We start from the raw sequence: 16,703 nt of genomic DNA, 5'->3' as shown, positions 1-16,703 counted from the left end.
TTCACCTGGCTAGTGGCAGAGTTTGGAATTTTCATTCCAAGCTGAGCTTGTGGTAGCCCCGAATCTAAGCGTATCTTCTCAAGTAATGTCAAGACCTGTTTGCTGAGAGGCAGGAACTGAGCACGCTGATGTAATTGTGACTCCACCATTAAACCTTTCTAAGTGTAGTAAATGCTCCATGCCGCTTCTGGGAGCTGTTACCCAAAACCAGTTTGGAGTGGCTGGGTTTTGTTCCTCCTATTACAGTATCAAACCTAAAACGATGCTGATGAGACTCTGGGAATTGATTCTGTTCTCAGAGTTGTTTCCCTGGAAAGGTGTATTGTTGGTTGGACACTTCTTTTGGGGGAATACAAAATCTCAATAATGCTGCCGAGGTTGCAGACTTGTCCCCCACCAGTTGGCATCTTTATTACTTTATTCCAAGGAACTGTGGTAAGAAAATGGTAACTGATCCATCCCTAGGAAACCCCCAATTTCAGCGCACTATTAACTGATTAGTAAACAAGAGACAATGTGGTGTCTGCTGGAATTTTTTAGGGCCCCCTCTGGTAACTTGTTATGGGCCAGTTGGTAATTCTAAGTAACACCTCTTATCATGATATAGAACAGAGAGGGAAGAGTCATTTTTTAATTGAAACCTATGTAATAGTATTATATTCTACATAGTTATATAAAAGAATGTATTAATAGTCTAACATCTGTGAACTCTCTAGAAATAGAGTTTGATGGTGTCTTTTAGGCACCGGGGACATTCCCCCCCCCCCCCAAATCTATAGGTTCCAATGTCATGTTACCAGAGTGGTTGCTGTGCTTTGTTTTTAAGTTGTTTGGTAGAACCATTACACATACAATTTTCAAGACCGACTCCATTCCCTTAATAGCAAATATCCAGAGGAAAAATGGTCAATTGTCTGGATGATGCTAAATACCTGTTTATTTTCCTAAAGAGGACATGTCATGATAAATGGCATGACGGCCACATTTTCCAGTTTTCATTCAGGTGTTCATTCTCTGTGTTGATGGAGTCCTAAAATAAAAATCCAAGGGATTTCTTCAGGAAACAGAATTTGATTTCATCCTGCAAGGGTAAGGAATGTCCTCATGGTGACATAATTGTGATCAGTTAAGGAGCTCAAAGGTTGTTCTGATGATCACGTTGAGCTTTCCATTCATCGCAGATTGGACTTTGAAGAGCCTCACCTTTCACTGAATGCCACTGTGTCCTCATTTCCTGAGTGGGTATTTTATAAAAACATTCTGTTCTCAGTTTTCAGTCTGCAGTAGTTTAATAAGCCATAGATTATAGCTTAGGTAACTCATGATATTTATGAGTTAAATATTCAGATATTTTCGGACCTGATTCATTTTGGAAAACAAAAAACTTCTATAACTGTTCTGCAGTCTGCATTTAAAAACAGTAAATTTCTTCATTAAAATTTTAAAGCCAAATTTGCTTGCATGCCATCTTGTTTATCTCCGGTAAGGTTATTAAGAAATCTTACTTCAGGATGATGAAAATAAGGCAGTTCCAAGTAATAGTTTTCTAACAGCCAGGTCATTGATGCTGAGCTTTGGTTTTAGAATTGTAAGAAATACTTCGAACATTCCACTTGTTCCTTGATGGGAAAATCCAACAGGAAGGCTGAGTTCTTAGAGTCAGCCTTGTCATCTAGAGACTCAGCTCTGTGAGGGGGAAATCACAGTCACTAAGTTAAAGCTCCACAAATGCACGAAAGGACAATTTTGCATCTTCCTATCAGTACTGAACTTCCTTTTACTAATGAAAAATAAATATATTTTTTAAAACATGGGTGTTTTTGCTTTGTACATGGCTGGAAAGCCAAAACACTTGGCCCCTTCCCTGATCCCAAATGCCAGAAGTCACTTGTCCCTTCTTGGGTCACTGTCCTCCCGGATCCTGTGTGCAAGGGTGAACCTGCCCCTTCTTGGAACTCTTGGAGAGTATTTGCTTTTCTGAGGCCCTTTGGTCCATGGTGGCTGGGGGCTCAGGCAGTTAGTCCCGCCTCGCCTCTGACTCTGCGCCTGCCACCTCCCCTTGCCTCTTCCGTCACCTCGCTGGTCTCGGCCTGCTTGGCGGCACCATGGGCGGGACGCTCGCCCGCGGTGGAGAGGATGCCAGGAGGCGGCCCCGGGGTCCGCAGTCGGCTGTCCCGGGCAACAGCGCTCCGGCGGCTCCCGGCCGTCCTCGTCCCCGCGCGTCCCGGGAGCGAGCGTGCTGCCGGGCTGCTCCGCTCGGTTCTCCGGTGCGACGGGCGGGCCCGGGTCCGGACGGGGCCCGGCGCCACGCCCACCCCCTCCCCGGCCTCCCGGCCCGCGCCCCTGCGAGCGCGGGGCGGGGGCGGGCGCGCCCGGGACCCGGCGGACGCGCGCCGGGTGGCCGTTGCCGGGGCGCCCGTTGCCAGGGGCGTCGTTGCCACGGACGCCGCCCGTCGCTGGGCTCCTAGGGCGCCATCGGGCCCTGCGCGGCGCCATGGACGACCTGCGGGTGCTGTGGATGCGCGACCGCGTGTACGCGGCCTTCGGCATCACAGACCCCCGGCTCTTCGAGGAGCTGCTCAACCGCAACGACGGCGAGGTCGAGGACCTCATCCTGCACTTCCTCAACCAGACCAGTGATGAGGAGGGCGCCTTGACGCTCTTCTTCTACCGCAAGGTGGTGCCCGAGGAGGTGGAGGTGGAGATCGGTGAGCCTCCCCGACGCGGCGCGGACTTGCTGCGGTTCGGCGGCTGCTTTCCGAGCGGCGTACCCCGACACCTGCTTAGCCCAGTGGCCCCCGGCTGGATGTCCCTGTTCCTTGGGGAAGCAGATTTCAGTCCCCGGGGTCACTCCTGGACCCTCGAAAGGGTGCTCGGAAGTCTGCCTTGGCCTGTGACCTGTTTCTGTGCTGTCTCTGACTCGCTTCCCCGTTCTTTCCCTCCTTTTCTGGCTCCTCTCCACCGTCACCACGTCATGAGGATGCCAACGCATCCCCCGCTGAGCATCCTGTCCCTAGAGACTCACCGCTGCCGATCCTGCAGTCACCAGAATGGTGTTGGGCTCTAGACAGAGGTGGGGAGGGCGGCCTCCTCCCCAGCTCTGTGGCTCACACTGTCACTCTCTGCTTATGAAGACACTTGGGAAGCTTTATTGGATCCTTTATGGCGCTCTGGTCTGTTCACAGGACCTGGAGTGGGGCCAGTGCATGCCCCTCCATCCCTCTTTTCTTTTTTTAAAGATTTAATTATTTATTTAATTGACAGAGACAGCGAGAGAGGGAACACAAGCAGGGGGAGGGTCAGAGGGAGAAGCAGGCTTCCCGCCGAGCAGGGAGCCCGATGCGGGGCCCGATCCCAGGACCCTGAGATCATGACCTGAGCTGAAGGCAGTCACTTAACCAACTGAGCCACCCGGGCGCCCCACCATCCCTCTTTTCTATTTCTGTCCTTGCCCCCAGTTAAGATTTCTCTCCGCTCCCAGTTAAAAATTATATGAATGGAGACAAATAGATGCTGGTGGGGGTGGTGGTAGGAAAGAGGGGTGTCTGTAACTAGGAGCAGCTAGCCCAAGATGCTGTTCCAATTGGTAAGTGTGTATTTCTTAAAATAAAATGGAATCAGGCTGTAGATGTCATGTAATGACTCACTTAAATTTTAAAAAATGACAGTATTACTGAAGGGCATTCTCTTAAAAATTCACATGACATAGAATTATACAAAGTAAAAAGTGAAAAAGCAAGCCTTCATTATCCCTTAAGTCCTACTCCCATTCCTGTAGGTAACCACTATTGTTAGTTTGTCGTGTATCCTGCCAGATCTTTCCCTGAATCAATCAGTCAATCAATCAATCATCTATATCTTCTCTATATAATAAGTTTCTAAAATCAGTCATACTATATATATTATTTTGTGACTTGTCTCCCTCAAATGCATCTTGAGAATTTTTCATGTCAATACCTATAGAACTACCTAGCTTTATAGGTTTTTAAGTACATTGATATACCACATTTTATCCATTCCCTAATTAATGAACATTTATTTACCTTTCCATAGTATTTTTTTCACAAACAAGGTAACAATGCACATCCGTCCTTGCACCCTGTGTATTTCTGTGGGAGAGGTTTATAAAAGCAGAATTGCTGGTTTCCTAGGTGTGTGCATTTACACGATGGATAGGCTGCCAGACTGCTCTGGAGAAAGGGCCTCCTGGCCCACACCCAACAGTGGCCAGGTGCCTGTTTGCCAACAGTCCTGCCAACATTGGATATTGTCTTTTTAATATCTGCCAATCCCATAGATGAAAGGGGGCTGCACTTGCTTAATCTATAGTACATTTTTTAAAAGAATTATTTATTTGGGGGGGGAGAGAGAAAGAGAGGGAGCGCGCAGTGGGGGAGGGGCAAAGGGAGAGAGAGAATCCTGGTGCGGACTCCCTGCTGAGTGCGGGGCTCCACCTGGAGCTTGATCCCAGGACCCTGGGATCCTGACCTGAGCCCAAGGCAGACAGACCCTTAATGGGCCGAGCCACCCAGGTGTCCCCTATATGACATTTTAAATAATAATCAGTGGAGTGGAGCCTCTTTTTTATGCTTGTTGATCACTTATATTTCCTGGGGCTGGTGGAACCATCTGATCATTCTGCGACCTTGACCTTCATCTCCTGGGGAATTTGCACAGATCTTCCTTTGGTAACACTTAAAGTTGTCTGGGGTAACTGGAACATTCCGGTGTGACCACTGGTTCAGAAACTGGCGCCAGCGCAGGAGGGCAGGGAAGGCGGAGCAAGGAGGCAGAAGGCTCCAGCCGGGCAGGTGGCAGGTGTCACAAGCCCGGGAACTCGCACCCGAGGCCCGTCTTCACGCGAGAGGAGCAGGTCTCCCCCGCCCCCCAGCGTCTTAGGGTGCGGGGCGGGGTCGCGAGGGGCGGGAGGGGAAGGGGCTCCCGCGTCCTCGCCCTGACCTCGCCCGGGGTGGGGGGGCTGTCGCAGAGCAGTGGCCTCACGTGTCTCGTGTGGTGGGACAGCCACGTGTTACTTTTTCTTCCATGCTCGAGGCGGTCAAGAGGGCGACGTGCCGGTGGCCACCGAGGAGGAAGGCGAGGAGGAAGAGGAGGACGCCCAGAAAGTGGGGTCGGGGCGTGAGCCAGGTGAGGGGCGGGGCTCCCCCGCGACTGGGGGGAGGGGACCGGTGTGGGGTACCGAGCGGGGTGTGGCTGTCCGCCCTCAGCCCTGAGGCCCCAGGGGGCCGTGCGGGGGTGGGCCGGTTGGGGGGAGCACCTGCCTTGCCCCTCGGGCCGGGGCCCCTCTTGACGTGCACGCGCATCCCTCGCGGCTCGGCCTCCGTGGGGCCCAGAGTCTTCCTGTCCTTACTCTCGTAAAGGCGACAGCCAGCGGATTTAGGGGCTGCCCTCTCCATGACCTCTTTCACATCCGCAAAGACCCTCTTTCCAAAAGCGTCCCCTTCCGAGGGTCTGGGCGGCGTGACTTCGGGGGGGGGGCACTCTTCCACCCAGGACAGTGCAGGGCCCGGACCCCCCAGGCCTGTGCAAGCCGCGCCTGGGAGCCCTCGACCCGCGGTGGGCGCCCTGTTGTGTAGCCGCGGCTTCCTTCCCGTTGTGCCAACCGCTCGCGCCGCTGCTTTGGGCTGATCTGCGGCTCGACTGGAGGCTTTCATGCCCCTCAGCGGACACGTCGGAGCTGGAGAAGTTGCTCTAAGTACCCCGAGCGGCCCGACCTGCTGGGCCTCTGCAGGCTCTGTGCCTCGTCTAGGGGGGCGGTGGCTTCACCTTCAGGCTTTGACCCACTTCTCCCGCCTCACCTTTTCTTTTTCTTTCTTTTTTTGTTGTTGTTGAACGATTTCATTTTATTTCTAGTGTATTTCTACTATTTACCTAACTGAGCTTTCTTTTTGTCCTCATTCCTGAAACTTTTTATTTTACCCTTTTTGGGGGCGGGCAGTTGCATGTATTAAGTTTTTAAACTTTTAATTTCAGTAGAGTGTTATATCAGTGTCAGGTGTACAATATATTGATCTGCAACCTCCATACATCACCTGGTGCTCCTCAGGACACGTGCCCTCCTTCATCCCCATCATCTGTTTCCCCTGTCCCCGCACCTGCCTCCCCTCTGATAACCATCAGAGTGTTCTCTATAGTTAAGGGTCTGTTTCTTGGTTTCTTTTTTCCCTTTGTTCATTTGTTTTGCTTTTTAAATTCCACATATGAGTGAGATCATAAGGTAGTTGTCTTTCTCTGACTTATTTCACTTAGCCTTCTACTCTCTGGCTCCATCCATATTGTTGCAAATGGCAAAATTTCATTCTTTTCTATGGCTGAGTAATATTCCATCGTGTATATATACCACATCTTTATCCATTCATCTGCCGATGGACACTTGGGCTGCTTCCGTAATTTGGTTATTGTAGATAATGCTACTAGGAGTGCATGTATCCTTTTGAATTAGTGTTCTTGTATTCTTTGGGTAAATGCCCAGTAGTGCAATGGCTGGATTGTAGGGTAGTTCTTTTTGTTTGTTTGTTTAAAATCAATTAATTAACATATAATGTATTATTAGTCTCAGAGGTAGAGGTCAGTGATTCATCAGTCTTATATAATACCCAGTACACATATCACGTACCCTCCTTAATGTCCATCACCCAGTTACTCCATCCCCCACCCCCCTCCCCTCCAGCAACCCTCAGTTTGTTTCCTAGAGTTAAGAGTCTCTTATGGTTTGTCTCCCTCTCTGATTTATTTTTAACTTTTTGAGGACCCTCCATACTGTTTTCCAGAGTGGCTAAACCAGTTTGCATTCCCACCAGCAGTGCACGAGGGTTCCTTCGCATCCTCGCCAACGTGTTTTTAATTGTAGCCAGTCTGACAGGTGTGAGGAGGTATCTCACTGTGGCTTTGATTTGCATTTCCCTGAGGCTGAGTGATGTTGAACATCTTTTCATGGGTCTGCTGGCCCTCTATCGGGGGCAGCATTCTTAGCCAGGGGTGACTTGGGCCCCCATGGGGCATTTGGTGATGTCTGGAGACATTTTAGTTGTCATGACTGGAGGGTGGGTGCTGCCGGCATCTGGAGGGGAGAGGCCAGGGATGCCACTGAACATCTTAAAACGCACAGGACAGTGCCCGCAACAAAGAATGATTCAGCCTCAAACACCAGTGGGGCCGAGACTGAGAAAACCATGTTCCGGGCCGTGCACGTCCCCAGCAGAGCTAAACGGCCCCCATGCCACACTTACCCCGTGATTCACCTGCCCTTACAAGAAGCAGAAGCTGTAGGTTAGACACTTCACTTTTGAAAGATACCGAATATTTGAAAATCCGAGGGAAAGGGGTTTTTTGGCGACGGGCTCTGTCTCTGCTAGTCCTCCTCCTCTCTTCAGAAGCATTCGTTTTTACCCACAATGTGGTTACAGATCGCAGGGAGAGGACTGTGAGGTCAGAAAGAGAGGTTGTCCGTTCATTCTCAGGAAGGCTAGCTAGGCTGGATTTCGATAAGACAGACGGTGGGGATGAAGGCCACAGCCACACTTCCTGCGACGTTCCACGAAGACACACCAGTCAGTCTCTGGACGGGAAAGAACTCCGTGGAAGGAGGCTGCTTGGGGAGAAAAGTCAGGGAGGTCTTCTCGACAAAGCAAATTAACGTTACTTCCAAGTGGATATTCAAGTGCATTTTTTTCTTTTTATTGTGGTAAAATATACATAACCTAAAACTTAACCATTTGAACCAAGTCTAGGAGTACAGCTGCACTCATTTGGTGCATTTGTAAGTGTGTTTTTGGCCTCAGGCCGTCACTGTGCCAGGCACGGAACCACACCACCACTGAATTCTCCAGTCTCACCACTAGATGTTATTGTTCCCATTTTATGGATGAGAAAACCAAAAGTAGACCAGGAGACCCCACACACTGATTTGATTCCCAAGCCACCCTGGGGTCATGTGGCGCCTTTTGCACTAAGAGCCAAACCGTTTTGGGGGAAGCTCTCCCTTCTGTGTGATCACTGGACTCGTCAGTAACTCCCAGGGCTGTGACCGACAGGCTCTGAGGTTTCCAGATCTGTATCGGTAAGAGTAGACTTGAGAGATACACATTCATTTTGTTTAGATTTCTTTCATTTTCATCCCCCACCAGTTTCGAGTTTCATAGAGAAAATAGAATAAATGCTAATGTGAGCTCTCATTCTCGTCCTAATAATAAAACTCCCTTTTAAAGTGAAAATCTCTGAGAAGTCACACATTGCACACGGTAGCTGGGACATGCACACGCGTGTGCACGCACACACACGCATACACATTAAATTTCCGGCTGAGAACCCACCCATCAGAAATACAAAGAACTTTCGCCATTATAACGTACAACAAGGCTCTGATAGGATTCATTTGTAAAAAATGTATGTATAGCTTTTGGATAACATGTCTGTTGAATGAAATATGCTGTTGTACAAGATGCGGGTCTGGTCTTGATGGCAGGAAATCTACTTTTCTGCTTATTTCAGTTTGCACACTGAATAATGTTTTGCAGCCAAGAATTTGCAGGTGAGAAACGATTCTGTAAATCAGCCTATAATCGACATAGAGAATGAAGAAGCAGGCGAAGAGAGTTTAGAAGACTTCCCCGTCAAGGTACTTTCGGCTCTTTCTCCTCCTTGGTGGGGTAATGGGAATTCCCTCCCCTCTGATGAGTCTGTGTAACTGACTTTCATATTTGAGGGAACCTATTTGGAGTAGAGATGATGGACTCAGATTGAATGATTTGCTAGGATGACTCACAGGACCCAGAAAAACTTTTATACTCGTGGTTACAGTTTATTGCAGTGAGAGGATGCAGAGTAGAATCAAAGAAAAAGGTACGTATGGCAGAGTCTGGGAGGAAAAGGGGCCCGAGCTCCCGGTAGCGTGGCCTGGATGTGCTATTTCTCCCAGCAAGTATGTGCGAGAACACATAGGAAGTCAAGGAAGCCCACCCAAGCCTTGGAGTCTAGAGTTTCTACAGAGCATCTATGGGTGTGAAGGGCCGGTCTCTAAGCCTGCAGGAAGTCAAACTGATATAAGGTGACCGGGGCCCCAGGCAAACAGAAACAGGCATTCACCACCCATCATGTTGCTAGTATAAACTACCTGGCATGAGCCAAGGCCCCAGGTATACAAAGACACTCACATCAGGTAGGCTTTTCCAAAAACAGAGGTGATCACCCAGGAGCCCGTGAAGGGCCAGCTTGAAAACCTTTGGAACACGCAGAGTTTGGACAACCCAGGCCTGCTGAGTTAACCTTTTATTTCACAAATCCCAGAGGTGGAGCTTAAAGCCAGGACGTAAGCATCGAGTCTGGCCTGTGCTAAATGAAATTACTCTGATCGGCTCCATGAATATACCCCACCCCCGAAACCAAATTCAAGCCCGTTTGTTGCAATTTACAGCCTCGGAAAGCTCTGTCTGGACTTCCCAGGTCAAGTGTGGCTGCATCAGCCAATTAATAGAAGAGTCAGGCTGAGCGCTCAAGTCTGGCTGCCTTGTCGTGCACGTGCTAGGGCCCTTTGTCAGCCGGGAGTTCAGAAGGCACAGAGAGGAGGGCTCAGGTGGGCCTGAACGCTAGCTTGTCTGGGTGAGTGAGTGTCTCTCAGCCTGATGTTTTTTTGTCCCCCATGTTTCAGAGAACCGTTAAGCACATTGTGGATAAGACCCATCTCTATGTGCTGTGTACTCCTGTTCCTGAGGAGTTTCTGGACCAGAATGTGGTGTATTTTCTCAGAAATACAAAAGGTATATTTCTAGTGTGTGTGCATGCGTGTGGGTGAGTATGCCCCTGGGTGTGTATCTGTGAGATTCTTAATTTTTACACTTTCTTGAGAATACAGCCTTTTTTTTCCCCAGGCCAGCCAATCCTCATTACTCGTGGGTTCCCTATTTGTGAATTCACCTACTTGCTCATACGTTTTCATAACCCCCAAATCAATCCTTGCCGAGCCTTGAGGTCATTCGTGGATGTGCACGGCATGGGGAAACATTTGACTTTTTTTTTTTAAGATTTTGTTTTTAAGAAATCTTTACACCCAACGTGGGGCTTGAACTCATGACCCTGAGATCAAGCGTTGCATGTTACAGTGATGAAGCCAGCCAGGCACCCCTTAATGGGGAAACATTTGAGTCACTGAATCTGTGTGTTCCTGGCTGAGGGTGGACTGTCCTTATTGTTATCTCTTTAGTGCCGTGGTTTTCACATTTTTTGGTACTTTTTGTTGGTGGTTTCACTGTTTAAAATGGCCTCAAGCATAGTCCTGGAGCACCGTCCAGTGTTTCTGAGTGCGAGAAGGCTGTGACGTTTCTCATGGAGGACACAGGTGTATTAGAGAAGCGTAGTTCAGGCGTGAGTTATAGCGTAGGCTGAGTTCAGTGTTAACGAATCAACCGTGTACATTAGATAAGTTGTCTTTAAACAGAAACACAAATAAAGCCAGGTTATATGTTGATGGCTGATGAAAATGTGACCAGAGGCTGCAGGAACTTAACCTCGGGTGTCCTGCAGGAGCAATGGCTGGGTATTCGTTAATTCCTTGTTCGAGGAGACTTCACGGAACAGAACTACCAGGAATAATGAGGACTGGCTGTGTGAATATATTCTTGGTTCTGTTGTAACAATTAAAGGGAGAGAGATGCAAAATGATGTGATCCTGAGTTGTAGGATGAGCTCTGGGGCTTTCTCCGTGTGGCCATGTGATTTAAGACAGAGGAGCTGCTTGGAGGCCAAGTTCATTCCTCGGGGTAACTTTTGGGCGGGATGTTCCCACTGTGCATTCCTGCTGCATTCTGGGAGCCACCTGGGCATTTCTGGTGACACCCCCGGCCTCCCAGTGGTTGCCACTCTCCTGTCTCTTCTGACCCCCGGCCCTTCCTCTTGCCTTATTTAATCCGGGCTGACTCCGCAGTCTTCCTGCCTGGGTTTCCCCCGTTTCTTCTGCCTTTGCCTCCGTGGAGGCGGTGCAAAGCTATGTTTTAGGACTCACAGTAAATTCCAGCGCAAACATTATGTGGCCTTCTTTTTTCTCTTTTGAACTTGGATGGCGTTTTTGGGCGCACAGGCCATGAGCAGGACAGCCGCGGCGTCCCCTCGGGCTTTATTACTGCTCACTCTCATCATCTTGTGTCTCTATGGTCGTCTTTCATTGAGCTCAGGCTCTCTTTCTTTCACATTCTGGGTTCTTACGTACTTTCCCTCTCAATTTGAGTAAAGAGGAGTTTGATATACAGAAGCGTAGTGAGGAGAGGATAAAGTCTACACAGATGTGGGTCCGAAGCCAGCGAAATGATTGCCTTGGTTGATGTATTTGTCGTGTTTCTGTTTTGTTTCCCAATGAGGTTGAGGGAAGGGCCCAAGGGACCTTCAGAATGTCTCCCGTGCTCATTGATGTTTGGGTGGAGTAAAGACGTGTAAAATAAAACCCAGCCGAACGGTTGGCTGTCACCAAATCTGTCTTTAAAAATACTCGTGACTCAGAAGGGACTCTGGCGATGAACTGGGGAGGCGTTGCTAGGAGTGGGGACCCAGGCAAAGCAAGGAGCCCAGCAAACATTTCTAGGAAACACGAGTGTGTCTATCCGTTGGTCTGGGTAGCTCTGTTGTGCTACTGATGGGAGCCTGGGGACCCCAGCACGTCAGGTTTCCCTCAGTGTCTCATGGGCCGAGGGATTTGTCTGACTAGACGTCAGCATCATTTTGAGTCTGTGCCTGGAACATTCCTGGGTTAGCTACTCAGGAAGAAGGAGCCGATTCGCCGGGTACTTGGGGGAGTTACCTGCCTGCCACCTCCCCACGTGACTTACCCTCTGTGTCTGTTCCCACGCAGAGATGATCTCCGAGGCTACAGACATGAAGGAAGCCATGGAGATCATGCCCGAGATGCTGGAGTACGGAATTATCAATTCTAACGTGCTTCCCTTTCTGAAGAATGTCATATGTCAGGTAACCGTGGACAAGGGAAGGGGTCTCAGCATTTTGTAAGATTCAGGCTGTCTGGTTCGTTTCCTCCACACATAAGGAATGTTCAGCAGCTCTTGCCTCCCAGGTGCCATTGTCCAAGTGGATCTCGGTGCTCCAGGAGCTGATACTGGGGGAAAGACATGAGACACAGATTCCTAAGCTGGAAAATATCAGGCAGTGACAAGTGGCATGAGTTCAATAAATCCTAGTAATGTGATAGAAACGGACTCCGTGCACACACGCATGTGTTTGTGTGTGCAGGGAGTGGTGGTAAGGGATGGCCTCACGGAGGAGGCAGTGTTTGATAGACAAACAATGGAAAAAAAAAAACACCTTGTGAACAGACTAATTCTCCTAATGATAAGTTCCTAGGGAAGTGTAATAGGGTGGGGCTCAGGGGGGTCAGGAAAGGCCCGTCTGAGGTTGTGGCATTGAATTGAGACCTGAATTAGGTAAAGGTGTTAGACATGTGAAGATCTGGGGGGGGGGGGGGGGAATTCCTGGGCAGAGAAGGGAGCATGTGCAAAGGTCCTGAGGCAGGAGCAGACATAGCCTGGTCCAGGAACAGAAGGAGGGCCAGTGTGGCTGGAGAGGAGTGGGGAAGGTTGGAAAGGGAGGTAGGTGTTCAGCAGGGGAATAATATGGTCTGGTTTGCATCATTCCTCTGGCTGTCGTGTGAAACTTAGACCGTGGGAGCGGGGGGCAGACGCTGAAGGGAAGAGAAGACCAGTATGAGGCCGTAGAAGAGTCTGTGGAGGGGGATGGTTGCCCAGGCAGGAGTTCAATCAGGGGAGGCAGTGGGAGGCAGGCAGTATCAAGAATATGTTTTACTGGGGAGAGGACATTTTGAACGTCACCATGAGTGTGCGGTTGGCAGAATCCAGACTGTGAAACCACAGGTCAGACGTTCTGGGCTCTTCAGTCAGTGGGAGGTACACGTACATTGTCTTAAACCATGGATCCAAGTTTCCGAAGAAAAGGCAAAACTACACACCAAAGCCCAGACTCACCCAACTAACTCACGGGCATTTTTTCCATCATTTTTATGTGGGTGAAGCTTTGTTATTATACTCAAGTGACTTCCTAAATGCATGCTTCTGTCCTCAGCTAAATGTCAAAAGGACTGTGTCCTCAGACCCTTCATTTTAGATCTTTATTTAAGTAATCTCTATGCCCCACGTGGGGCTCGAGCTTGCAACCCCAAGATCAAGAGTCGCACGCTCTACAGACTGAGCCAGCCAGGCGCCCCCATGCCCTTCTTTATTTTAACTCTCCCGTGAGCTAGCCTGGTGCTGAGCAGACTCTCTAACACCTGCTTCTACTCTTGTTTGTGCCGTAGTTTCAAATCCAGCCGCCTTGCAGCCGGTGGCAGCCGAAGAAATGCAGGATTATCTTCTGGGTTGTCACCTTGGGCTTGGGTCACATTCTTACCCTGGGATCATTTTAGGTCAAATATTTTCATCTCTCTCTCTCTAGGTCTGTGCTCTGGACTTGAGCAGTTTCTGCATTGTAGTTACGCTGTGCTGCGTCTGATAGAACATTCGACACCAGAGGCAGCGTGAGTGCGTGATCTTGAACACAATATTGTGTGATTTCCTTCAGGTTTTCATGCCGGCTTTGTCCTTCAATCAACACAAGGACGCCTCCCTGGGATTCACATCTTCAGAAATCTCTGACTCTTTTGAGTATGAAGTGGACCTACCCAACATGCCCGGGGAAGCCTATCACAGCATTCAGCTGATACGGGATGAATTTTTAATGAACATCCAGAAATTTGCGAACAGTATTCAAAGAACAATGCAGCAACTTGAAGGTGAGGCTTCCTTTTGCCCGTGTTGAGGGAAGCGTGATGGATTTCCTTTAAGAAGGCAATTTCAGGGTCCAGGAGTCTCTTGCTTTCATTTATAATTCTCCTCTTCCCTGCTCACCATACGAGCGACCCTGAGCTGGGAGGAAGACCCAGAGAGGAATGACAGAATCCTGTCCTCAAGGATCTTATAATCTGGCGCACAAGGAACTATGGCAGAATGGGAGCTTGGGAAAGATATTAGGGCCTTGAGGGGTTTGGAAGAGGGAGATCATGTGGGAGAAGCAGGGGGAAATCAAAGGAGACTTCCCGAAGGAGGTGGCATTTGACCACCTCTGAACGGACAGCAAAGCTTTAGTAGGTGGAGTTGGGGAGCAAGTACATTTCAGGCAGGGAGAATGGCCTGGACAAGAAAAGGAGTTGGAAAGAGTGGAGTTTCTGTGAACAGGGAAGGGTGGCTGGCTGGTCCTGGCTTAGTTAGCTTTGTGGGCAAGGCCAGAAGCTTGTAGATGGTGGGTCTGCAGCAGCTACTGTTGGATCTGCACCTCGTTACCGGGGGAGCATGGCATGGCGAGAGTCCCTGAGCCTGGGAACATGCATGTCAGGAATGGAGAACAGCAAGGTGGAGAGGCCGGCTGAGGGGGTTACACTGTGGAGAGTCCCAGCCCATGACAGCCAACACGGTGTGCATCAGCAAGGGCTAGCACGGTCTTCGAGATGGCATCGCTATTCTAGGAAGAGGAACTTTCCCCCTCTTGGAAGTAACCTTGAACATGCCCCACCGGCTAGAAATGTTCTCTGCTGGAAATGAGAAACACCCATAGAGATCCAAACTTTTGATAACATGCAACAGACATGTGTTTTTCAGATTCTATTTTAGAATTTTTTTTTTTTTTTTTTTACTATCTCCCCCCCCCGGCCCGCCGCCCCCCAAAATGATACTACTCTCTTGGTGTCTGTGTTTTTCCTTCACTGACATTTGTAGCCTTCTTTGGCCTGTCTGCCTAACCCCTCTCTCCCTGAGTTAGTGTAAAATAGCAGAAATGGGAAAAAAATGTTTCTTCTAATCTTGGATAGGATTTATGTGTCTTGTTTCTTTTTTTAAAGATGTCTTTATTTATTTGAGAGAGCGCATGAGTGAGGGAAGGGGCGGGAGGGGGAGAGAGAGGGAGAATCTCCAGCAAATTCCATGCGGAGCGCGGAGCCCAACACCGGGCTCGATCTCACGGCCCTGAGATCACGACCTGAGCCAAACCAAGAGTCGGATGCTCAACCGACTCGCCGCCCAGGCGCCCCTGTGTCTTGTTGCTGGTGTCAAAAAGCAGATGAGTGGGGCGCCTGGGTGGCTCAGTTGGTTAAGCGACTGCCTTTGGCTCAGGTCATGATCCTGGAGTCCCAGGATCGAGTCCCGCATCGGGCTCCCTGCTCGGCAGGGAGCCTGCTTCTCCCTCTGACCCTCCCCCCTCTCATGTGCTCTCTGTCTCTCTCATTCTCTCTGTCTCAAATAAATAAATAAAATCTTTAAAAAAAAAAAAAAAGATGAGTGAACACATTTTTGTGTTTTAGGTAAACTGCTAGAAGGAAATGCACTAAAATGTTATCAGCCAGTGTCGCTTACTCTAGGTTGTGAGAGTAAGATGGTTTTCTTTCTTTCTTTCCTATTTTCCTACAATCATGTATGATTTAGAAAAACCAGAAAAGCAGGTGATTTAATATTCTATAACCTGGGTCAGCAAGTTACAGCCCATGGGCCACATCCCACCTGCTGCTCGTTTTTGTGTGGCCTGTGGGCTAACAACTGTATTTATAGTTTCCAATGCTTAGATTTTAAATGATTATATAAGGACCTATATTCTGTCTTCAGCTTTGCCTCTTGGTCTGCAAAGCTGGAAATACTTACTCTCTGGTACTCGAGGAAGAACTTTGTCGGGGGCACCTGGCCAGCTCAGTCAATAGAGTGTGTGACTCTTGATCTCCGGGTTGTGAGTTCGAGCCCCAAGTTGGGTGTGGAGAGAACTTAAAAAAAAAAAAAAAACAAACTTTTTTTTTTTTTAAGATTTTTAAGTTTATTTGACAGAGACACAGTGGGAGAGCGAGAACACAAACGGGGGAGTGGGTGGGGGAGAAGCAGGCTTCCCACAGAGAAGGAAGCCCGATGCGGGGCTCGATCCCAGGACCCTGGGACCATGACCTGAGCCAAAGGCAGATGCCCAACGACTGAGCCACCCAGGTTCCCCTTACTTAAAAAATCTTAAAAAAAAAAACAAAACACCAAAAACCTCAAACTGTGCCAATCCCTATTTTATAATATCATCTCGAGGAAGAAATTTGTTTTTCTTTATGGGACATTTACGAATGGCTTTTTGTAAGTCATTGGCTGTCAGTTAAGAAAGCTCTTTTTGCCCTTTTTTCTTTATGATGCACAGGATTGCAAAGGTCAGGTTATCTGTTGTGGAGTGAATGTTTAATACAAGTATATTAATATGCTAAGAGCAAGTATACTTATATTAAATATATTAATAAATATGTCCACATATGTATATACGTTGCATTTTCTTGAAGTAATACGTAAGGTTTAAAAAAATTAAATGGTATTAACATACAGTGCCTTGAAAAACTGTCCCTGCCTCATTTTCCCTATCGGTCCATTCTGCTCCCTGCTGGTGACTTTAGTTCTTTAGCTGTTTTTTTCCTCCTTCCCTCCCTTCCTTCCTTTCTTATTTATTTATTATTTTTTAATTTTTAATTTAAAAAATTTTTTTAAAGATTTTATTTATTCATAAGAGGCAGAGAGAGAGAGAGAGAGAGGTAGGCTCCCCACTGAGCAGGGAGCCCAATGCGGGACTCGATCCCAGGACCCTGGGATCATGACCTGAGCCGAAGGCAGATGCTTAACCATCTGAGCCAC

General features: G+C 48.7%; 1 protein-coding gene across 1 annotated transcript in view; it reads left to right on the top strand.

Annotated features, from left to right (window-relative positions):
• The first annotated feature begins 1,802 nt into the window (after positions 1 to 1,802).
• The window catches only part of DNAH10 (dynein axonemal heavy chain 10), a 132,177-nt gene continuing 117,276 nt past the window's right edge, over positions 1,803 to 16,703 (top strand). Inside the window, exons 1-6 of the mRNA XM_064578247.1 lie at positions 1,803 to 2,708; positions 5,062 to 5,145; positions 8,535 to 8,635; positions 9,665 to 9,773; positions 11,855 to 11,970; positions 13,591 to 13,801. Coding sequence (XP_064434317.1) covers positions 2,495 to 2,708; positions 5,062 to 5,145; positions 8,535 to 8,635; positions 9,665 to 9,773; positions 11,855 to 11,970; positions 13,591 to 13,801 — 835 coding nt within the window. The 5' untranslated portion in view covers positions 1,803 to 2,494. The remainder of the gene's footprint in view (positions 2,709 to 5,061; positions 5,146 to 8,534; positions 8,636 to 9,664; positions 9,774 to 11,854; positions 11,971 to 13,590; positions 13,802 to 16,703) is intronic.

The sequence above is a fragment of the Mirounga angustirostris genome, unplaced genomic scaffold (genome assembly GCF_029215605.1).
Source record: "Mirounga angustirostris isolate CCGP_5_RB_7025 unplaced genomic scaffold, mMirAng1.0.hap1 SCAF_14, whole genome shotgun sequence".
NCBI classification, from domain to species: domain Eukaryota; kingdom Metazoa; phylum Chordata; class Mammalia; order Carnivora; family Phocidae; genus Mirounga; species Mirounga angustirostris.
This window is presented reverse-complemented; position numbering and strand designations above follow the sequence as displayed.